Source organism: Marmota marmota, unplaced genomic scaffold (assembly GCF_001458135.2).
Source record: "Marmota marmota marmota unplaced genomic scaffold, marMar, whole genome shotgun sequence".
NCBI lineage: Eukaryota > Metazoa > Chordata > Mammalia > Rodentia > Sciuridae > Marmota > Marmota marmota.
Genome location: NW_025999913.1, coordinates 18,426,710 through 18,449,975, shown reverse-complemented (window position 1 = coordinate 18,449,975; position 23,266 = coordinate 18,426,710). Strand labels below are relative to the sequence as shown.

The following is a 23,266-nucleotide window of genomic DNA, read 5'->3' as shown; positions in this document are numbered from 1 at the left end:
GTTTGCATATGTCACACTCTTTACTTGAGCTTCTTTAATATCTCTCTGTTTTTGTCTTTGCATTTGCTGCTGCTCAGGGAGCACAGACCCCGTACCTTCATCTGTCTGCTCTGCAGGAAGGAGAGTACGCCTTCCGGCTGCTGGTGACAGACTCCGCCGGTCAGCAGTCCACTGCTGTGGTCGCTGTGGTTGTCCAGCCTGGTATGTGACATGGAAATGAGATCTGGCCCCCAGGATGGAAGCAGGAACAGTAATCGGGCCCCTGGGCTTAGGTTGTGACCAATTGGGCAGGAAAGTCTCTACACCTCGCTGCCATCAGGACGTCAGGCTGGGAGCTGCTGCTGCTCGGAGAACCGGTTTTCTTTCAAGTTCAGAATCTTGTCTTGATTCTGTCTCTAAACTGTGGTACAACATGATCGGGACTTAGCAGGGGACAACAGGGTCTGCAAGAGCCCACAGGACAGGCACCAGTGGGGGGCAATATCTGCAGGGGCTTTCACCACCAAAAATTGACAAATGAGGAGATGCGTCTGATGTAAACATTAGGCAGCGCACACACGCATGGAACGTTCTATGGTGCCCGTTATCAAGTATCAAGTACCACTTTTATGTTTCTATGTATCAGATAAATGTCTAGAACAGTAAGTCAGAGGATGGCAGCCTTCAGGCAGAGATGGGACCTTTTCACACGGTTTCTGCGATTCTAGGAAACAACAGGCCTCCCGTGGCCGTGGCCGGCCCCGACAAGGAGCTGGTCTTCCCAGTGCAAAGTGCCACCCTGGATGGGAGCCGGAGCAGTGACGACCACGGCATCGTCCACTACCACTGGGAGCACATCGGGTGGGTGTCAAGCCACCACTCTAGGGGTCACAGCCATGCTGAGGGACAGTGTCCCCTCCCTGGAGGACCAGCACCAGACAGCCAGTCAGGACTCGAGCAGGCTTCTAGAAGTAACCGGGCGTGGTTGGCCGAAGAGTGCACCAAGTGCAGACAAGATGGACAGAGACTGCAGGGCGTGGGTCCCAGGGCGGGTGGCAGGGCTGTCCTGGTGTGAGGGGAACTGGGGATGGAAGACGCTCAGGGGGGCCTCGGGGAGCCCTGTCTGCGCCCCACCACCCTGCGCAGACTGGAGGCCACGGAAGTTCAGAGCTCAGTATGACCCAGCATTTCCCGAGCTTCACACGCCCCATCTCCTGGACGTCTCCGCGACGTTTTCAGAGGCTGATTACGAGTGTTACTCGCATTTTGAAGCTGAAAACCTAAGATGCACAAGGACTGCTGAGATCACATGGCCTCAGGCTGCCAAGGCAGGAGGAGAAGGAGCCGGGCTCAACCTAGGTCTTCTGAGAACCAAGTCTCCCTCTTAATGCACCGCGTAATTCCTCTTAGGACATCCGCCATCTGGCTCACCCTCCTCCATGCGCTCCCTAAAGGTGGACAAGGATTTTGACCCAATTTTATTAGGAAAAGACAGGGGTAGTTTCTAAGATTCTGTTTCCAAGGCTAGATCATCTCACTGGCAGCTAACTAAAATAAAAAACCAAGAACAGCTATCTTCTTCCAGGAGCGCAGCCGACTGTAGAAGACAGGCTTTGGCGGTTGACGGTTAGGCTTACCTGGAGTGTACCAGGGACACAAGGTCACCTTAAGATACTCTGGGTGTGCACATTGCCCGGAAGCGGCAGGCAGCGTTTGTGTGTTCTCACTGTCTTGGTTTACAGAGGCCCCAGCGCAGTGGAGATGGAGAACGCGGACCGGGCTGTGGCCACCGTCACCGGGCTGCGGGTGGGTACCCACCTCTTCCGCCTCACAGTGGCAGACCAGCAGGGGCTGAGCAGCACGTCCACCCTGACTCTGGCAGTGAAGAAGGGTGAGTAGACCACCGGCCTGCCTTCGTGTCCAGCAGGACCCTGGGCCCCGCCGGGTAGAGATGTCAGTGCTCACTCCCTCCTTCCCACAGGGCCAGCCTCGGAGCCGCACAGCTCTCCCCAAGCCCTGTGCAAGGAAGCACCTTTCCTTTTCCTTGAGTATCTTGTAACAGTTCCACTCTCCTTCAGAGGCCGTGGCGACCAAAGCCCAGGTCTGGAGATGCGGCCACACTCTGCTGTCTGTCGGAGTTCGGCTCAGAGGTGCTCCCAGCCTCTAGCTGTTAACTGCTCTTGGCTCTGTTCTCTTGCCTGCCTCCTTGGCCCTGAGGGCTCGGGCCCTTTGCTTCAGCCATTTCTTCATCCTCTCTATAAAGCAGTGCTGGACTCGTGGCAGTCACAAATGTTGGTTAGTTGGAAGGACTAAAATGGACGATTGTGACATGTTTAAGCACAGAGGAAGGAGAGCATGGCTGACGGAAAGATGCACATGTGGTATGGGAAGGGCCAGGGCGTGGGGCTGTGGGGACAGCTGCTGGGGCCTGAGGCAGTGGCTCAGCCACGAAGGGTGCACTGCCACCTGTGATGCCTAGCAGCTGGCAGGTAGGTGAGGCTGGAGCAGTTTCATCAGCAGAGTGATGTAGAGCTGGATTTCTAAGAACATCTTATTGTAGATATTTCTAACCACACATAAAAGCAGAATAGCCCTAAAGCCCCTCGTGTGCCGCGGGCACCTTCCACGGCCAACACTGCTTTGCTGCTCTTGTTCCTCTGATCAATTCGCAGCTTAGTCTACTTTGATTGGAATGTTTGAAAGCAAACCCTAGCACCATGTCATTTCAACTTTAAGACGTGGATTTCTAGGAAGATGGCATGACTGGGGTGTAGCTCAGTGGTGAAGTGTATATATGGAAAAGAGCAGGAGGGGAGGATGTGGGGGATGTGGAGTCATCTGGGCAGGAGGTGACGGGAACCTGATTACCTTATTAGAGGCCAAGAAGGTGAGACTAGGGAGAAAAGGGACACGTTGGGAAGACCTTGGGAGCGTGTGTTCTCAGGACTTAGAAATGCACCTGAGGGTGAGAGAGGTGGCATGATGCTGGGAGGGATGGCAGTGATGGCACCAAGATTCGTGACTTTGGCATGTGGGTGGGTGGTGAGGGAAATCGCATTCACAGAAGAGCAGCAGTAGGTTTTAAATGCAGATTTGGACATTTTGAGTTGGTGACAATGATGTGTCTGGGCAGGGGTCAGGGAGCATAAAACTGGAGTTCAAGAGCACAGACCAAGGGGAAGTGCTGGACCTGCCATGGACCTACTTGGAACCTCGGTGTTGTTTTCTACAGGCCTTTGGGCTCAGTTCATGCCTGTTTGTTTCTATTCTTCAGCACCTTCCCCCTTTTTCACAGTGGAACTAAGTTTTTTTGTGTCTTTTTTTTTTTTTTTTTTTTTTTGGTGTGTGTGTGTGTGTGTGTGTTGCTGGGGATTGACCCTGGGGTCTTTTGCATACTAGGTGAGTGCTCTACCTCCGAGCCACATCCCTCACCTGGAATTGAGCCTCCTTAATGTGAACCTCGCTCCCCTCCTCATGTCCCACCCCTAATGGAGTGTGGTAAATGAGATCCTTTTTTTTGTCCTGGGGATCAAGCCAGGACCTGTGTGTGCTGGGCAAGCACTCTGCCCCGAGCCCCATCTCAGGACTTAGGGAAGCGGGAAGCCTGGAAATGGGACCAGTTGTCTCTGCCGCAGTCTCCAGCCTGGGGACCAGGGAATATTAAGGATCCCCGGGCTCCAGCCTTGGCCTCCTGTCGCGATGGGCAAAAGGTGTGACTTATGCAGTCGAGGGGGGGGAGAAATAAAGAATGTCCACACACTTCTGCCCTTTCGATGCTTTATTCACTCAAATCACTCAATACAATTTCATTCTAAAGGTTCTTAATCAAGAAAAGGACAATCTTTAATGCTGGGCACTGCATAGACATAATCAATTTACAGCAAACAATTCTAGACTAATTAATTCTAAGCACTGCAAACACACTTAATCATGACAGGCTCATGACAGACATTCCCTCTGCAAGCCAAGTTCAAGTGTCAGATCAAAAGTCTCCAGCATTAAGCCGCAAGTCCAGCAGATGCACACTCACTTTTTCCTGACATCAGATCAGGAACCGAGGCAGGCTTCTCCTGGGGTGGAGCTGACGGCTGGCTGAGGAGGCAGTCATGGGGAGAAGTCCTTTTCTCACCAGAGTCAGGAGGCTGCTGTAGAGTTTGAGAGTGATGGGAACAATGCAGAGGATCAGGCGGAGGAGAAGAGCTGGGATGTCAGTCCAGGTCCTCACCAGGCTCTCCAGCCTGAGGGCATCAGTGTCGGCTGGCTGAACGTCTGCTCATTTGCTCCATCACTTAGACTACATTTGGGGGCATCCGACCACCCTTTCAATTCTGCCACCGGGTTTCTCAGTGATGTCATTTGCCCTGGTATTAAGGCATCTGGTCTGGAGGTCCTCACCCTGATTCTCTTGCCTCTCCCCCTTATTGGGGCAAGGACAACATGACAGAGACTTCGCGCTGAGCTTGTCAGGGTGGGGGGAAGTGACTTGTTCATGTCAGGGCTGTGCCTCATGACCATACTGGAGGGCTCCGTAGGCACCTGGTGAGACCGCAGGTTTCAAAGTGGGAGTTTTTAAATGGAGTTGCTTAGGCTCAGGCCCAAGGCCGTCCTCACACTTTCTGACCCTGTTTTCTGCTGCTGCCTGTGGGGAGGAGACTCTGGAGCCCTCTGAACAAGCAGGGTTCGCCCTGCAGCCGCCTCCTCTCCAGACCAGCCCTGTGCCTCTGGTGGCACCCGTCCCTGCTGGTGCCCCGGCCCTCTTTCCTGGGGTGTCAAATCAGAAATGGCTCTATGCTGTCTCATTTCTATCTGACACCTCATCAGAGGAGGGAGGGGCTGATCACTTTCTACCAGTTTGATAATATTAAAAAATCCAGACATTTCTGCAGTCAGACGGTGTGGACCAGTAAAAGATGACCCAGGGTGTATTTGCTTTGTTTTTATTTTTATTTCTTGGCCGTGTCTTGCACATAGTAGGCAAGACCTCTACCACTGACCCAACCCTAGGGTGTGTTTTATTTTTATTTATTTATTTTTTAATATTTATTTATTTATCTTTAGTTTTCGGCAGACACAACATCTTTGTTTGTATGTGGTGCTGAGGATCGAACCCGGGCCGCACGCATGCCAGGCGAGCGCGCTACCGTTTGAGCCACATCCCCAGCCCTAGAGTGTGTTTTAAATCAAAATGTTTTTACTTTCTGGACCCTGAACATTGTAAGATCAATGTTTCTCTCCTTTTAAAAAGAGAAGTAACACATTATTATATATATTAGAAAAGTCATCAGTGTCCAGGCTGCCACCTGCCCTTTTCACCCCAATCTTAAACAGCTAAGCACAGAGTTGTAAGAAAGTCTATATATTGTCTTGCAGGTATTTGGGGCAGAAAATAATGTCTTTTAAGTTTTTAAAAGCTGCATCTCTGCAAGAGGGAACACTTGTGGGTATTTTATGACCTGCTTTCTATCACCAGCATTTTAAATCGATGTCTTTGCTTATTTTTTGCTGTACTTGACATAGAAAGTAACAGTCCTCCCAGAGCCCGGGCTGGTGGCAGGCATGTTCTCGTCCTTCCCAATAATTCCATTACTTTGGATGGTTCAAGGTCTACCGACGACCAAGGCATTGTGTCCTATCTGTGGGTGCGGGATGGCCAGAGTCCTGCTGCAGGGGTGAGTACCTTGAATGCCAGCTGAGTGCTTGTTTGTGATGTGTCTGTGCCAGTTGCTCGGGCTGCTACAGCAGCACACTGGGGCCCGGTGGCTTGGCCAACAGGACTCCACTTCCTGCTGCTCTGGAGGGTGGGAAGGTGAGACTGAGGCGCCGGCCAGTTCGGGTTCTGCTCAGGCCTCTTGCTGGCTGGTCCACAACTGCCTTCTCGCTGTGTCTTCACATGGCAGGGAGCGAGGAGGGGAGGCACAAGCCCTGTGTCTCTTCTCAGAAGGACACTGATCATACCTAATCAGGGCCCCACCCTAGGACCTCCTTTCACCTTGATTACCTCCTTATGGGTCCTGCCTTTGGTCCTGCCTTTGCCTGGTGGTTAGGGCTTCCACGTGTGAGGTTTGGGGGACACAGTCAGTCTGTAGCAGTGTTCATATCATGGCCTCATCTCCCCGGTAAGGGGCTTGGTCTAAGTTTGAATGTCCCAGGGCCTGGAGGTCAGAGCTGCTGTTAGATCCTGAAATCCTTTCCGCCCTTCCCTGACCACACTCTGGCTGGGTGGCAGAGCAGAGCCTGGAGCACTTGGAAGCCGAGTCTCTTGAGGGAATCTTTTTGCTCTTCCCTGTCATTGCTGTTTTGGTCCAAGTAGATTCTTCCTCTTCCTTATGTCATATCAGACATGTCACAAGTCGGGATGGCTGATCCTCTCCGCAGGGGAGGAGAGTGAACGCAGAGGTGGAGAGAGCCTTGGCTCAGGTCAGCTAGCTCATCCCTCTGCCTACAAAACCGTCCAGGGTGCAGCTCCTGGGGCACTTTCTCACAGCCCGCTGTGCCTCCTGGGCTTAGGGTTGGGGATCTTCCTTCCTGCCCTTGCCAGGGACTGCAAACCTTCTCTGGGAGAAGTACTGAAGGCGTGGTCACAGGGAGGGACTGAGCGCTCCACATTTCCCCAGTCCCTCTGGAATGCCCTCTGCCCAGCTGGTGGTGGGTCTCCTGGGCTTCTCTTCCTCTCCCCCGAGTCCCTGCTTTCTTGCGCATCCTTTCCCGTCAGCAAGTTCAGAGCTGGGAATCTGGAGAGTCTGCTCTAATCCTTCGGACCATCGAGGCCCACAATGACCTCCCTTTCTCCCAGGGTTTCAGTCTGAGGAGACCGTGTTGTGCCGGAAGGGAGCCCAAGATGAGAGTGTTATAAAGCAGATATGTTAAATAAGACCCGTGAAACCCAGGCCTTGCCCCTGGGGTCCTCGCCCTGGTTTGGGTCTTTCCCTCTCTTGGACAGAATCACTCATTTGCTAATTCCTGGAAAGCGCTTGGGCCCTGGAAATCCTGCCTTGGACTTTGTGCCCTGGAGCTGTGTGAGGAGGGGAGCCGAGGGATGCTCCCTCCCCAGCCTGACCCATCTCGTCTCGTGGGTGAGGGTGCTCAGGCTTGGGATCAGAAACCCGAGGTTGACAGCTGCCCTGTGCATCCTGTTATTTCACAGGATGTCATCGATGGCTCTGACCACAGTGTGGCCCTGCAGCTCACCAATCTGGTGGAGGGGGTCTACACTTTCCACTTGAGAGTCACCGACAGCCAGGGGGCCTCGGACATGGACACCGCCACTGTGGAGGTGCAGCCAGGTGTGTTCACAGACTGAGGAGCTGCCCAGGCACGGTCCAGCTGGTCAGCACCTGGGGATCTTCACAGATGCAGCCGTGGTGGGGGGCCTCCTGTGGCTGGAGTCAGCTCTCGGCCCACTTGCTGCCCTTGTGATCCCCACTCGATCATCCAGCCCCGTAACTTGTAAAGGACAACTAGAGCTGGCAGCGAGATCATCTTTTCACTTTTGTTTTCCTGCCAAGAGACAAAGACTTAATGTGTAGTGGACACAGGGACTCGGGGCTGGGATGCCCGGGTGGGGGAGAGCTCACAAGGTGGCCACACTGACCCCCACTGTGGGTGGACAATGCTCGGGGCACGGGGTGGGGGTGGATTCTCTTTGGTCCTGGGCAAACATGGGGGATGCTGGCATCTCAGATCAGCGAGGGGCTCAGGTATGCTGGGAAGAAAAAAAGACAACAAACCGGGATAAAAGAGAAAAAGTACTCCCCATAGCGGCCTCTGGGTGTCTGGAAGAACTGTCCTAGAAGCCGGTTGTGGAGATCCCGCAGGCAATGCCTGCCGCCTCCAGGTGGAAAGCCCTGGGGTCTCTCCTTCCAGACCCGAGGAGGGGCGGCCTGGTGGAGCTGATCCTGCAGGTGGGGGTCGGGCAGCTGACAGAGCAGCGGAAGGACGCCCTGGTGAGGCAGCTGGCCGTGCTGCTGGACGTGCTGGACTCGGACATCAAGGTCCAGCGGATCCAGGCGCACTCGGATCTCAGGTACCTCGTGTTGGCTGAGCTGCGGACCCCGGAGGCCAGGATGGCGCTGTCGGGCTTCTTCCCTGTGCGCGCCTCTGGGCTCCTGCGGCCCAAGCTTCTCAGCTTCCCTCTTCCCAGGGTTGGAGTGTGTGAGGCTGAGCTCCTGCCTTTTGTGTTTCCCTGGGATTTGCTTTGGTCTTCTTTTTTGGTACTGGGAATTGAACTCAGGGGCTCTCAGCCACTGAGCCACGTCCCAGCCCTATTTTGTGTTTTATTTAGAGACAGGGTCTCACTGAGATGCTGAACACCTCCCTGTTGCTGAGGCTGGCTGTGAACTCCAGATCTCCTGTCTCAGCCTCCCCAGCAGCTGGGATTACAGGAGGCGTTCCCCGAGGAGCAGGGCTCACTGGGATTTGTTTTTAAATGTTTATCCGACTGGGTGGAGGGGAGGAGAGAGGAATATGGGGGAAAATCCCACCATGCACAGTAATTCCACCAGCTCGTCCCCTTGGGCTAGTTTTCCATGGGACTGGTATTTACTTAGAAAAGTGCCCAGTGAAACACATCCTGATTATTACTACTATTATTGTCATTGTGGTGATTTTGCGGTGCTGGGGATTGAGCCCAGGATCTTGCGGGCTAGGCCAGCCTCTACCCCGAGCTCCTCCCCAGTCCTGTATGTAGGTATGGATGGATGTTTGGCACTGGGAATTTAACCCAGGGGCTCTTTACCACGAAGCCACATCCCTAGCACTCCCATGCCTTCTTACATTTTTAAATTTTGAGACAGGGTCTCATTATAAGTTGCTTAGGGCCTTGCTGAATGGATGAGGCTGGCTTTGAACTTGAGATCCTCCTGCCACAGCCCCCCTGCACCCCCACCAAGTCGCTGGGATTACAGGCATGGGGTGCCAGGCCCAGCCCTCTAGTTACTTTTTACAGAACTCTTTCTAAAACACAGCATACATTTCTCTTACTTAAAAAAGACCAAAAAATACTGAGTCACAGACTTTTCTGAAAATCAACAAAACCAAAAGTTGTTCCTTTGGCCAGTCAACAAAGTTTATAAAGATTGACCAAGAAAAACCCAGAGAAGGCTCAAATTGTTGAAGCCGGAATGAAGGAGCGGACAACCTTACAGAGATGGAAAGGACTTTACAGAGATGCTCTGAACGCTCCTCAGCCCACCAGAGAACCTTGTGAAACTGAAAACCCCTAGAAGGACATAAACAGCAAAAAAACTTACTGACAAGAAATGACAAGTCTACGTAGACCCACGTGCAACAGGTGGAGACTGAAGAGTAACAAAGGTCCCCAAATGTCCCAGGACCAGACGGCCTTCCCAGCGAACCCTGCAAAATGTTTAAAGGGTTAACATGGCACTTCACAAGATTCCCCCAAAATAGAAGCTGGGGAACATTTCCCAATGGTGCTGTGAGGCCAGCTCTCCCCCAATCCTCAATCAGAAAAGGACACCACAAGGAAAGAAAACTGTAGGCCGACCGCCCTTCCAGTGCAGAAGCACAAACTGGTGACAAAATACTGCCAAACTGAACCCAGCCCCTGGTGAGAAGATAGGCCAGGACCAGTGTGCCCCGCCCGGGGATCACGGCCGCTTCCATGCTCAAGGGCCAGCCTGTGACAGGCCACGCGAGGGCACAGAGCGCAAAGCCCAGCCACAGCCGCAGGCGCTGGAATGTGGGGACAAGTACGTGGTGTACTTCATCCATGGCATACATTAAGGGCGTCTGAGTGGCAGGCCCTGCCCTCGTGCTAGGCACAGAGAGAGAGAGTGTGAGCGGCAGGCCGCTTACCCCGTAGGCACACCCTGGGCGTGAGGCCATGTGTGGCCGTCCCTGAGCTTGCTCCACGGTCCACTCCTCGATTGGCCGCTGCAGGGATAGTTAGCAGACATTGCACTGGTGACTGCCTGTAATCTGCTTGGCTGCTGCCTGAGTCTATGTACATGGTAACTGTGCAATAAAATCAGACCTGCTTCCTGCTTGGTCTCCCAAGGTCTTGATTAGCGACTCCACAGCCACACTCTCCTCTACCGTGTTCCGTGGACCTCCTCGCTGGATGAGAGAGCCCACTCACTGGAAGCCCAGTGCCCGCAAAAGAAACACTTGTGGTAGAACTGTGTCCCCAACACGGTTTAGCCAAGTGCTGACCCTGGTACCAACTCAGTGGGAAACTGAGTTGTTGCAGAAGTATGTAGTTAATTTAAGATTAGGTAGTATTAGGATAGGTGGCTCTCAATCCATGTGCCTGGTGTCCTCGTGAGAAGAGTGGAGACACGGGTACACAGGGAGCGCCACAGGACAGAGGGGACAAGAAATACAGGCAGATTTGTTGTATTTTTTTTTTTTTTAACAACATTCCTGGAAAACTAACAGATCTGAATAGTTATTTCTCTAAAGATGTGCAAGTGGCCCATTAGCATGTGAAAAGATGCTCTTCATCATGAGCCACTAAGGAAATGCAAATTAAAACCCCACCTTGACACCACTCAGCACCCACTGGCCCACCAGGGCAGGGCAGGTGCTGGCAAGGACTTGGGTACCCTGGAACATCTGCATGGCACAGCCCTGTGGAAGGTCTGGTGTTCCTAAGGAGGCCAATCAGAGCTGCCATCGACCCGATGACTCCACTCACAGGTGTACACCCAGGAGAGACAAAATCCTGTGTATGAATATGCATAGCACCTAGTCGCAGTAGAGAAAAAGTGGAGAAACCTGAACGTTCACCAGCTGAGGAGTGGATAAAACAGCGATCGAGCCGCACAGCAGATGCTGCAAGGCGGCGAACTTTGAAAACACTGTGCTAAGTAAACAGCCAGACGCAGAGGATCACTGCATCGTGTGAGTCCATTTACACCAAGTGTCCAGAGTACTCAAATCCCTTATAAAGAGAAAGGCGGACCGGTGGTTTTCAGAGTGGGGGAGGCGGAGAGGGGAAATAGGCTAATGGTCTGGGTTACCTTCTTAGGGTGAAGAGCCTGTTCTGGGTTAGACGGCGGTGATGGTGGTGCCAGTCCGTGAATGTACTGGAAGCCATTGCAGTTGTGCTTTGGAGGGATGGGGTTTAGCTCAGGGGTAGAGCATGTGCTTCGCATGTGCAAGGGCCAGGGTTCAATCCAGCACCAGAAACAAAGGAGGGGAGAAGGCGGTCTCCTCGCGTATGCTGTGTCTGCTTGCACCTGTGCATCGGGCTCCCCTGTGAGGCCTCTCTCAGCTGTACTTGGAGACCTAAGGGCCTTTATTTATGAAGAGAAGCAATTCCTGGCCACAGGCGAGCCTGCCTCTCCGCCCAGCTCCCGACAGCACAGGCCGGTGGCCAGGCTGGCCGTGCCCCGTGGCCCTGCCTGACACGTACGTGTGGCTGTGCTCCCGTGTCTCCTCTGCAGCACCATGCTCGTGTTCTATGTGCAGAGCGGGCCTCCCGCCCAGGTCCTCAGAGCCGCCGACGTGGCCCGAGCCCTGCACAGGCGGCTGTCACGGGAGAAGGCCGACTTCTTGCTTTTCAAGGTCTTGAGGGTGGACACAGCAGGTATGTTGCGTTCTGGAATCTTCTAAAAGAATCAGACTTGCCGGTGGTGGATACGATATGGCTTGCAGGCACAGGGAGAGGAGTGGATGGGGACACCCAGGGACTTGTTCTGCACTTACTTCTCAGGGGTGTTTCCTGCAGCACACATTTGCCCACAGCCGTGTCTTAGAAGGAGACAGAGAGCAACAACAGGCAGGGTCTCTCTCTCTGTTTTTTTTTTTTTTTTTTTTTTTGGAGACAGGGTCCTCTGTGTTGTCCAGGCTGGTCTTAAACTCTGGGGCTCACACTGTCCCCTTGCCTCCGTCTCCCAAGTGTCAGGATGCAGGCATGTGCCACTGTGCCTGCCCGCGACACAGCTTCAATGTGCCTCCCACGTGGACCCTGCTCTCAGTGCCTGCTGGCCACCCTCCAGGACACCCACTGGTCCACAGTCCACAGTCCTGTCTTCATCTCATGAGCAATATGAATGCACATCACGCTGAAGTGGTCATTTCTGTGAGGGTCACAAGGGACATGATAACATTTGGGCAACAAAATTTAATTCCAATAAATTTATTTCCAACAAATTCTCCGATAAAATATTATTGACTTTTTCCATTATAATGTAGAGTAACTTGATGTAAAAAATCTTTTTTTCTGGCTACAAAAGTAATATTTACAGTTGTGGGAAATCTGGACTATCCAGAAGATACCGAGGAGGAAAGAATCTTCCAGATGGTGAAGCCTAGAATTCACACCACTCAGAGATGACTCATTAATATTCTGGTATTTCTCTCCAGTTGCTCCATCTCTGTGAACATGTAATACAATCAGGATGATTTGATGTCTGTCTTTTTTTGAGACCTGGGGATTGAACCTGGGCCTCACTCATGCTAGGCAGCGCTCTACCACGAGCCGCACCATGAGCCGCACCCCTAGCCCCTGTCGTCTATTTTAACTGTGCTTTTAACTTCATATATGATCATTTTCTCAACTAACTCCTTTAAGCTTCCCGTTAGGGAGATGCTGGTGGCTGTGTGGCGTGCCTCCCTGGGCATGATCTGCAGTCATGTGACCCGCCCTGTATCCACGGACTTTAGGATTGATTTTCAGTAATGTTACAATGCAGATATTGTATCCAAGGAGCTCTGTGACATTCACACAAGAGCTCTGTGCACATTCCCAGTCAGTCTCACTGGGTGCGTTCTCAGAATCCGCTTTCCTGGGCCAGAGGTGGCACGTGTTTGCTGGGTTTGAAGGCGTTTGCTGTAGGGTGTGGCTTCTCTGCCATTTGCTTCCTGATGAGGAGGTCGCAGGTCCTCGGTCCAACACCACACAAGTGCTCAGGGCCTTGCTGCTGGGTGCGGAGCAGGGAAGCCAGGCCCTTCCCTGCGGCCCTCAGCTCCCTGCCCCTTGCAGGCTGCCTTCTGGAGTGTTCTGGCCACGGCCGCTGCGACCCCATCACCAAGCGCTGCGTCTGCTCCCAGCTGTGGATGGAGAACCTGATCCAGCGCTATGTCCGCGATGGGGAGAGCAACTGTGGTGAGTCCTGGCGTCGAGGTGGCCGTGGCAAGGAGCTGCAGGGCCACCGTCCTATCCCACAGTCCTCCCCAGGACTGCCTTCTGGCTTATGCATACAACCTCCCCGGGAGGAGTGCTCTGCGGCAGAGCCTGCTTGCCAACCCTGGCCGGCAGCTCTGAGAAGGGGCTGCTGTGGCCACAGGCCACGTTTCCAGATTGCACCTCCCTTGGCTCCAGCTCAGGGGGACCTGCCTGAATTGGACCAGTATGGAGAACCAGCCCACTCCTCCGGGCTGTCCTCCAGGCAGGCACCAACAGTGGGAGCCAGGGCCTCAGCAGGCCAGGCTGGGCCCCTCCATCTACTCTGGGGAGAAAACCGTATCCAATCACTGGTCGTCCTCTAGGAGTAGATTTGTGGTTTTGATGGGAATGATTGGCAGAAAGAATGGTCAGAGCTGACTGCCTGATCACATCCTGCCTCGTATGGCTCAAGCATGCAGAGCTGCCACTTGGGCCAGGATTCCAGGGAGAGCGTGTGACCTTCACCCCAGGAGCTTTAACCCAGCTCGGCTTTGGCTCCCGTGGCTTCTCTGGTCCTCAACTGCTCGGCAGAGCCCTTGACGAGCGAGGGCACAGGAGGAGGGAAGACGGGGCTGAAAGGTGTCTTCATCCACGGGCACTTGGCTTCATTAACACCACGCCAGGACCATTTTGGGGGAGGGTCGTGATCTTGGGGTTCTGGAGGGACTCGGCTGATGGGCCACAGTGTGTGTGGAAGGGACATTATGCTACTTAATGGGTTGATTTGGTTATTTTAGGTTACTTGGTTCTCTAGTCAGCATGAAGTACGTGCTCCATGAGTCCCTGGACCAATGGGTGGAACAGGGCCGTCCTAGGTGTTGATTACTGATGTTCTGCCTTGTTGCTCTGCGCTGCCTCAGAAATCACTGCGAATCCCCCGCGGTGCTGTGTGCAAACAGCCCACAGCGCCCACCCTGGCTCTCTCGTTTTCCAGAGTGGAGCGTATTCTATGTGACGGGGCTGGCTTGCGCTCTCCTAGTGCTGGCAGGAGGCGTGACGTGGCTGTGCATCTGCTGCTGTCACAGGTACGTGCTGGTGCGCCTGTCCACTCGAACCAAGGTGCCTCCCTGGGCACCGTGTCTTGCCGTGGTGTGGCTTGCTGGGGTTTCTTAAGTTGCTGACCTGTCTGATGGTCGCTTTTATGAAGACAAGCTAGTCCAAGAATTCGATGCACATCTGGCCCACGGTGCAGGAGCCTGCAGAAGTGGATTAATACTGGAGGCTGCTTCTCCTTCTAAAGGCTCTCACTTTCCAGGAGGGTCCAAGTTCTCCATCAAATCCAGTGTTATCCTCGCTAGCTCATGTCACTTCCCCAGAGCAGAATCTTGGTGGCCTTAGAGGTCTCAGTGGAGAAAAGAGTTCTACAAGAATACTGGTACAGACTTCTAGAAGAAGACTTCAGTTTTTATTGCATGAAACAACATCCTGATCTATATGAATCCCTTTTATTTTTAGGTATTAGAGATTGAACCCAGGGCGCTTTACCGCTGAGCCACATCCCCACCCTCTTTATTTTTTATCTTGAGGGAGGGCCTTGCTAAGTTGCTGATGACCATGAACTTTCTATCCTCCTGCCTCAGCCTCCCAAGTTGCTGGGATTATAGGTGTGCACCACCAAGTTGGGCCCGAATCTGTTTTAGTCTAATATCACCAAAGAGAACCTGTGTTGGTTTTTCTTTTTTCTCTCCATGGGGTGCCCAGAAGCCCCTTGGCTGCCTTGTTGTCTGAACCTCCCTGAACCCCGCACTCGGCCCTCTGTGAGACTAGGGGGAAGTGGTTATCTAGTCCTTAGGAGCCAGCCAGTGTCCATTTTTCTATGAGTCTCTAAAAATGTGCTCCAAAGATGTAATAAAGAGTAGGTGAGCTAAGGTGGGCGCACGCCTGTGATCCCAGTGGTTGGGGAGGCTAAGACAGGAGGATCACAGGTTCAAAGTCAGTCTCATCAACCTAGCGAGGCTCTAAGCAACTCAGTGAAACTCTCTCTCTAAATAAAATTCAAAATAGTGCTGCGGATGTGACTCAGTGGTTGAGAACCCCTGATTTCAATCCTTAGTACCAAAAAAAAAAAATGTAGGTGTACTAAAACTAACAGTTTCTTTTCAGAAGTCACTTCTACTCAAGTTTTTTTTTTTTTTTAAAGAGAGAGAGTGAGAGAGAATTTCAATATCTATTCTTTAGTTTTCGGTGGACACAACATCTTTGTATGTGGTGCTGAGGATCGAACCCGGGCCGCACGCAAGCCAGGCGAGCGCGCTACCGCTTGAGCCACATCCCCAGCCCATCAAGTTTTACTTGTGCTCATGGTCCCATGGTAGGATGGTGAAGGAGAGCCAAGCACAGGCCCCAGGGAGAGGCTTAGGTCCATCAGGTTTTCCTGGTGCCACCTGGGATGGGGTCCCCTGCTGCTTGTGGCCCGCAGCTTTGGGTCCTGCATATCAAGCAGACGGGGAGGGTGGTGACATGGCTAAGGCCTGTCTCGTGTCATCTCGTGTCATCTTGTGTAGTGCTCCCAGCAACCAGAGAAGAAAGGGACCATCCTTGCCCCCATTTTACAGGTCAGAACATGGAGGCACCGAAGTCTAGGAGAGTTCTCAAAGCCAGAGCTAGGAGGTTCTAGCCTGAGGGTGAGAGGCCCATCTCTTATTCACTTCGAGATCAGAAAATTGGAATCACTCTTTGTTCTTTACCTACCTTAGCATGGTTTTGATGTGTTTTCAAACTGTCTTCTGCAGCATGGGATGAGGTACACAGGGCCAGCCTGGTTGTCACGTGCTGTGATACAGAGTGGATGTCTGACTCGTTGCTAAAGCAACAACTGAACTTGGGAACGTCCTGTAGTATAATTTCTGCTGTTTTTCCTTCTCTGATTGCCAGTTTGATTCCTGCATCTTTGACATTCCGGGGTGCTAAGGCTTTGGGGGAAGCTTGCTTACCAGGCTTCTTTCCTCAGTAAGGAAAAGCTCCCTGCACACATGGTTCTGGGGGCTGCTCTCGGGTCTCCGGGTCTCCGTCCCTCAGAGCCCTTGGCTAGAGGTCCAGGGGCGTGGCTCTCCCACTCCTGGCCCATTCTCCTGCTGCTGTCTGCAGGGGGCTTCTGCGAGGCACGTGCCAGCCCTGCTGGGCTCCGGCCCCACCTGGGTCTCACAGTGAGGAGCTGAAGTGTCAACTCCTACACACCAGAGGCCAAACACCTCCTCAGTGTCTTCTCCTCAGTGTCCCAAACCCTGGGTCCCAGTGACCCATCTGAGTTGAGCTTTTCATTGTTCCTTTCAGACAAAAAAGGACTAAAATCAGGAAGAAAACGAAGTACACCATCCTGGACAACATGGACGAACAGGAGAGAATGGAGCTGAGGCCCAAATACAGTAAGAAGCCGCCTCGCCAGGGTGTTTGCCAGGGAGGGACACTGGGCTTAGGGGAGAAGTAAGCCGAGTCCGCGCTCAGTTAGGTAGGAAGAGCGGGACGCAGCCTGCGATGACAGCCAGCGCCTCGGTCCTGGGGACCTGCCAACGGGAGCACTGTGGTCTTAGAGTAGTGCCATCTTGGCAGAGAGCCTTAGGCCTCGATGGTGAGGGATGTGAAGTGTCTGTCATCAGTTAGCTCTGCCCAGTGACCCCAGGGCAAGGCTCCTTGGCACCCAGTGCCTGGCTCTGTTCCCTGTGGTGGCAGGGTGGCCGGGCGCACGACACAGTGTCCCCAGCTCCTGTGTGAACGCTCATCACTGTCGGCCTGCCAGACCAGAAATGCAGCAAAAGGACATTTAGACCTCACTAGCCTGCACTCTCCGGCAGCTGCACTAGCTCCACTCAGGGCGCCCTGCGCGTGGGCCTCTCCTGCCCGCCTCAGTTGGCTTTGGGAGCTCAGTATTCACTGCGGCCTGCTTCATGTGTCCTCTCTGGCCTCTGCGGCTGCTCAGCCGGGCGTCCGTGGGTCTGCCATGACGCTGGCTTTGCAGCTGAATTCTTGCTCACACAGGGACATCCTCACTTTCAAGGTCAAGCAATGCAAAACGCTGCCCACTCTCGGTGCTGAGTGCCTGCCCCCTGCACAGTCCCCGGGTTCCCTGGGGAGGGAGGGAAGTGAACCTTCACCTACCTTTACAGGAGCTCAGCCTGAGGGCAGGTCAGACCCTGCGGTGCTGGGAGTCCTGTGGGCGCCTGAGGAAGCCTTAGGACAGAGGCCAGGACTGCCTGGTACACCGAGTGTAGTCAGAGGCTTTGGCAGCAGGAGCTTCGCTGCAAGTACAGAGTGGTGTGCATTCATTGAGTGCCCACTGTTTACATTACATAGTTGACGTTGGAGGTGCTCCAAAGTGACTACACCTAAGAGCTCAGGGTCCTCTGGCTGCATTAGGTCACCCCGTCCCACCTGGAACACGCCCACCCCCTGATGTCTCTGTCCTCCTGGGGCCCTTCTTACCCAGGTGCAGGACTCAGTCATTGGAGCTCACCTGGTCCCCAGCCCCAGCTGCCAGTCTCCTGCTGTCTCCGCACCGCTGTCTCCTCCACCCTCGTTCGGATCCTCACGGTCTCACCTCTGAACTGTGTAATGACAAGGGCTGAACCGTGCTGGGTGCTTGCCGCGCACCTGACCCGTAGTTCTCATCCATCCACATGTCCCTAGACCACAGTTCCTCCTGCACGTGGGCAGCACCTTCGGTGCCGGTGAGGGCCAGCTCCTCCGGAAGGCACCCTCTCCCCGTAGCCTTGCACCGTGTGTGTGTGTGTGTGTGGGGGGGTGCCAGGGGAGCTCTCCAGTGCCTCCTTGATTGTGACTGTGACCCCATCTGTCACATCCCAAGGCACTGCCTCTCAGGGCCTTCTCCTTGGGGGTAGAGCGTTTCGAAGGGATGTAGCATGGAGATCACAGCAGCCTGGTCTGCAGTCCCCTGGGGCCTCTTCCTCTGTCCCGCAGCCTGTGTCTTTGCCACTGTCTGCCTCTGCTGTGGGGTGAGGCCGGACTCCACGTCCTGCCCTGACTCGGTGCTTCTCTGGGAGGCCCCGGCTCCCACTCGCTATTTCCTGTGTGAATCGTTGGCCGCGGTCTGGTCCTGGGTGCTGCCCGTAGTCCATGACCCTGCTCTGTCTCCCCAGCCAGATCCTCCTCTTGCTCAGCTCCCAGGCTACATGGAAGGCCCCGGAGCAGCCGGGGGTGGGGTGGGGGCCACTCCTCTAGATTCAGGTCGGTGTTTATTTCTTGCCTGTCGCGCTGTCTGCTCACCTGTCTATGTCTGTTCGTTCTCTGAGAGCAGGGATCACTCTCCTTCCTGTTCTGCCCCTATGTTAACCCCAAGAACTCAAATCTGTTGAACTTATACAGTAGTCGTGACGGCTCTCATTGAGTGCTCACTCTGCAGAATGGGAATGCTGGGCCTAGACATTCACAGCACTATCTCACTTGATCCTCACCATAAACCCAATTGATAGATGAGGAGAATGAAAGCCCAGAGAGCCTGGGTACCTTGCCCAGGGTCACACAGCTGGGAGTTGCCAAAGCTGGGGCTCAAGTTCAGGTGTGACAGCAAGGTCCCTATTGCTGATCACTAGGAACCCCAAGCCACTTGCTCTGCTGAAGGTTCAGGGGACACATCTACGCTCCTCCTGTGACCTGCACCCAGAATAGTGGAGCTGAATGTGAAGAACAGGGCTCCTCCTAGGAGGGGTGCTGCTCCCTGAGCCTCTGCTGCGTCTCCCTAGGCATCAAGCACCGGAGCACGGAGCACAACTCCAGCCTGATGGTGTCCGAGTCCGAGTTTGACAGTGAGCAGGACACCGTCTTCAGCCGGGAAGGGATGGAGAGAGGGCGTCCCCGGGCGTCCAGGAATGGCTCCGTCAGGAACGGGGCTTCCTTCAGCTACTGCTCCAAGGACAGATAGTGCAGCAGCCGGAGATGGAGGACCCCGTGGGACCCTGTGTGCAGGACCACTGTGGCCTGGAACAGGAAGCCCACTTGCCCTGCACACTGACGCCTCTCCCGGGGGCCTGGTGGGCTTCTGTAGGAAGAGGCCGGGTTTCTTGGGGTTGAAAATGGAACCTTGCTCTTCTGACCGGGAGGCTCGTTAGCGGGCCTGAAGGCCGGGTGAATTCCCAGGCTACGCGCGGGAGAGTTGTGTGTCTCCAAAGCTGGCCCTGTGCTGATGCTCATGTCCAGGTGAAGCTTCACACCTGCGTGTGTCTGTAGGACCTGAGAGAGCGTTCTGTGGCTGGCAGAAGCTCAGGAGCTGAGGGAAGGGAAAGGGGAGGCCGAACATCCTAGGTAGCATTTAACATCATCTCTTCCTTCTCTAAGAGAGAGCCGACGCTGAGCCTCTCTCACCTGTCCATAGCCACCCACCACAGTGGAATCACCGATTCACTGAACATTGAGTCTCACCGCGGGCCGGGCATTTGGACTGCCCCAGATGGCGGTCACCGCTCCGTGACCCGTGAGCCAAGGTCCTGAAATCCGGTCAGTCTTCATGCAGGTGGCAGGGTGCTGAGGATCTGGGCCCCTGAGGCACTCTCCATAATAACCGGACCTACATCCACTTCATATGCTTAAAAGTGATACTTGTTAAATAGTTTTTGGACCCAATCGATCTTATCTAAGCAGCCATTTCCTCCCACAGAGCAGCACTCAGAGCGTGACCTAGAGTTGGCTGTTGCCTCGAGGTCCCCTAGCACCTGTGGTCCTGGGCTGGGGCTGGCGGGGGCGTTGGCAGGTCTGTGGAGTGGGGGGAGGCACAGGGTGTGGCACAGTGTGACAGCCAGCACTACCCTGTGGCTCAGGCTCTGACCTGCGGCAGGTGGGGATGCCTCTGTCCACCCCGAGGAGAAGCAGGGCCTCTCAGACCCTCAGGCAGGAGTGTGCGGTGTCCAGTCCTCCCGTGGCCGCACACGCCATCTAACCCTTTCCACCTCATGGAGCACTGACACTTGGTGGTCATGGCTTCTGCAGGTCGAGGTGTGATGGCAAAACCACACAAGCTCTCTGCCCTCTTCACAGCTTCAGGGACGTGGTTGTCCTGGACATAGCACTCAGTGGCCTCAGCATGGGGCTTTTTTTTTTTTTTCCTTCTAAGTCAAGAACTTTCACTTTTTACTTGAAGGAAGCATTTTGTGGGTTCTATTAGCAGATACAAATTGCCAGCCTCACTATTCTTGTGCCTTGGGGCCATTATTAAGTTAAACTAGGGGTTACCTTAACATACATAATGAGATGCTGTGACAACTGGCGTTGGCTGCTACCCGGTGACTAATGGGCAGGTAGCATATACTGCATGGACCCAGTGGACACAGGGCGGTTCACTTCCAGGCTGGATGGAGTGCAGCAGCATGCCATTTCACCATGCTACTCAAAAGTGTGAATTGCTTATTTCCGAATTTTTTTTATTCAATATTTCTAGACTGCATTTGACCTCAGAAAGTGAAACCATGGGTGAGAGGGGACTCCTGTGTTACACTTCATGCAGAATAGAACTAAAATGTACAGAAGTGTAATTTTATCTTTACAGTAATTTCTTGGTGTAGTAATTTCTTATGTTCATATTTTCTGTATAACTAGCAGGTTCAATACCATCTGTAGTATTATAAGGAAAATGTGATGCTTTTTACACCAGTATTCAGCATCATAAACTTAGATCTGGCCTACCCAGTGACCAGGTTAAGTTAATCTTATGCATAATTGGAAATTACTGGCATAGGAGACATCAGTCCAAGTGCGATGTCACAGAGTGTGGTCAGGCAGAGGGAGGGGCCTTTGCTGTGTCATGACACACATGTCCATGTACTCAGTGGACCCCTGCTGCCAACCTAGAAGGAGACAGTGCTGTTCTCGTGTTCAGATAGCCCTTTGAAGGCCAGGAAGTTCGTTTCTGGGTCTTGCCCAAAGCCACAGCCGATTAAGTGGTGGGTCAGGAACTGAACACCAAGGCCCACCTTCCACTACACTGAGAAGTCCTGCCTTGCAGGGCAAATTCTGGGGACCTTTTGGGCCTCCTGAAAGTCCTCCTAGGACTGATGGGAAGCCCTTGTCCTATCAAGGGCTTGTCCAAGGACAACAGCCAAGGGACAGCTGGCCCACCCAGCCCTCCTGCGGGAGCTTTGCTGGGCCACTGCTCCCTGGGGCTTGTATTGCTGCTTCCACCCCCTTCTGTCCTCGCCATCTCAGCCCGGCCTCTGGGACCCTTCCACCCGCTTCTGTCCTGGCCATCTCAGCCCGGCCTCTGGGACCCTTCCACCCCCTTCTGTCCTCGCCATCTCAGCCTGGCCTCTGGGACCCTTCCACCACAGAAGAATCTTGAACCCAGAAGATTCTTGGAATCTTGGAAAGATACTTGGAAACCAAAGTAAACATCACCGAAGTGACCAGAAAGCGGGTCCCTGTCATCCCTCATAGAGGAGACAGCACCAGGTGGGACGACCCCCTGCACGCCGTCTCCTGCTGCTCATCACGAGGGTCCCCAGGAGGCAGAGCACCGTAGGAGCTGTGGGCAAGCGGGGAGAGAGCGGCTGCAGGGCTCGCAGGGTGACACGCTCATGAGTCGCTGCATTAGATTTAATAAAGAGAAGGGCTGGGGGTGCAGCTCGACTCGCACGCACAGGACCGTGGCCTCAATCCCCAGCACTGCAAAACCAAGGGAGAAAATCCTCACCCCAGGACCACAGAAGAGGATCCACTCCCGCAGCACGAAGAGGCTAAGCATGTTAACAGAACCTGCTTAAAAGCACACAGTGAGGTCAGACAAGTTATCACTGCACATGGGGACAGACACGCCTCCCTGGCAGGAGGCCAGGGCGAGAGCCCCTCTTTCCTATGTGACCAAGCTGTGGTGGACGGTTTTAAGTCTTGACTCTGTTTTTTAAAATGCGTTATCTCCCCAGTGTATCGACAAGATATTCCTTCTAATGTAACACTATTAAATGTCTTGCTAATTAAATAAAGGGGCCTGTCTTCTGCAAGCCTTATTTTTAGGGAAATATATTTTCTTCAGGCTCCAGGCTTCCCTGGACAGGACGTCCAGCAACTGTGGGCGGCAGCTTGTTGCACATCCTGGGAGCCCAAGGGCATGTTTTTTGTGTTTTCAAACAGTTGGGGGAAAAAATCCTTTGTATCACACAAACTGTATGAAGCTGGGTTGTGTCTGGAGACCCTCACTGGAACACGTCCACCCGGCATTTGCTTACCTGAACCTTTGGCTGCTCTGTGCTACAGACAAGGCAAGAAGTCATGGCAGAACAGTTTGCAAACTCTTAAAATATTCACTGTCTGACCTTCTACAGAGAAACAGAGCAAGAAAGCCCTGGCTGCTGTGCAGGACCCCTGCTTCTCCCACCCCGGGGGGGGGCAGGCTGGAGGAGCTGGGGCCCCAGCCAGAGGCCGCGCTGCCATTGACGGCCGTCTGCCCCCTGCTGGCGAAGGCTGGCAGTGCCGGGGGTGGTGGTGAGATTCGGTGGCAGATACTAAGCTGCACTTGGATCAGTAACAAAGCTGGCTTTAAAAAACAGTGTATTGAGCCATAACACACTTGCAATAACCTGTTCTTACTTAAGGCTTGTGATTTGATAGGTCCTGCAGTACGTGCACACCTGTGGATCCAACACGACCGTCCAGCCAATGAGCAGATGTGTCCACTCCCGAAAGTTTCCTTACGGACTTCGCAATCCCTCCCTCCCCCAGAAATCACTACGGATTAGCTTGAATGTTCTAGAGTTTCCTATAAAATAGAGTCATACTCTGTACACCCAAATTTTTAAAGATCTTTTTTGTAATATTTATCTTTTAGTTATAGGGGAACACAGTGTCTTTATTCTACTTTATGTGGTGCTGAGGCTCAAACCCAGTGCGTCATGCATGGTGAGTGAGTGCTGTACCGCAGGTGGGCAAACAAAGGGCCCCAGGCCACTGTCGATCCTGCTGGGAGCTCTGGGCAGTTCCCTGGGGATCAAACTGTGCTTTCCGTGTGTGTCCCAGAGGACGCGCTGAAGGCTTGGTCCCCAGTCTGTGGCACTATCTGGGGGGCGTTTAGGAGGTAGGCCTGGTGGGAAAGTCACCGGGCCCCTTTCCCTCTCTGCACCTGGTCACTGTGGTGAACGGCTTCCTTCCACTGGGCACTGCCGCCCTAATGGCGGCCTCACCACTGCCCAGAAGTAGCAGGCCAGACCGTGGACGGGCGCC

The 23,266-nt window shown here is 53.7% G+C and overlaps 1 protein-coding gene and 1 long non-coding RNA gene across 3 annotated transcripts in view; one reads left to right on the top strand and one right to left on the bottom strand.

The window, feature by feature from the left end:
* The window catches only part of Kiaa0319 (KIAA0319 ortholog), a 38,212-nt gene extending 16,180 nt beyond the window's left edge, over positions 1-22,032 (top strand). Inside the window, exons 7-17 of one of the 2 annotated variants that reach the window (XM_015494074.2) lie at positions 78-201; positions 708-840; positions 1,722-1,870; positions 5,497-5,648; positions 7,124-7,262; positions 7,843-8,002; positions 11,388-11,530; positions 12,929-13,051; positions 14,046-14,136; positions 16,385-16,476; positions 18,808-22,032. In XM_015494074.2, the coding sequence (XP_015349560.1) occupies positions 78-201; positions 708-840; positions 1,722-1,870; positions 5,497-5,648; positions 7,124-7,262; positions 7,843-8,002; positions 11,388-11,530; positions 12,929-13,051; positions 14,046-14,136; positions 16,385-16,476; positions 18,808-18,986 (1,485 nt within the window). In that variant the 3' untranslated portion in view covers positions 18,987-22,032. Of the gene's footprint in view, positions 1-77; positions 202-707; positions 841-1,721; positions 1,871-5,496; positions 5,649-7,123; positions 7,263-7,842; positions 8,003-11,387; positions 11,531-12,928; positions 13,052-14,045; positions 14,137-16,384; positions 16,477-17,534; positions 18,326-18,807 lie in introns of those variants that run through there. The other variant, XM_048799863.1, reaches the window with a different exon arrangement.
* On the bottom strand, positions 7,996-17,668 carry LOC125615608. Its single transcript, XR_007346280.1, has 3 exons — positions 17,562-17,668; positions 17,207-17,346; positions 7,996-9,333 (listed from the first exon to the last, which is right to left on the bottom strand). It is a non-coding gene; the product is annotated as an uncharacterized LOC125615608 (long non-coding RNA).
* Positions 22,033-23,266: the final 1,234 nt, after the last annotated feature.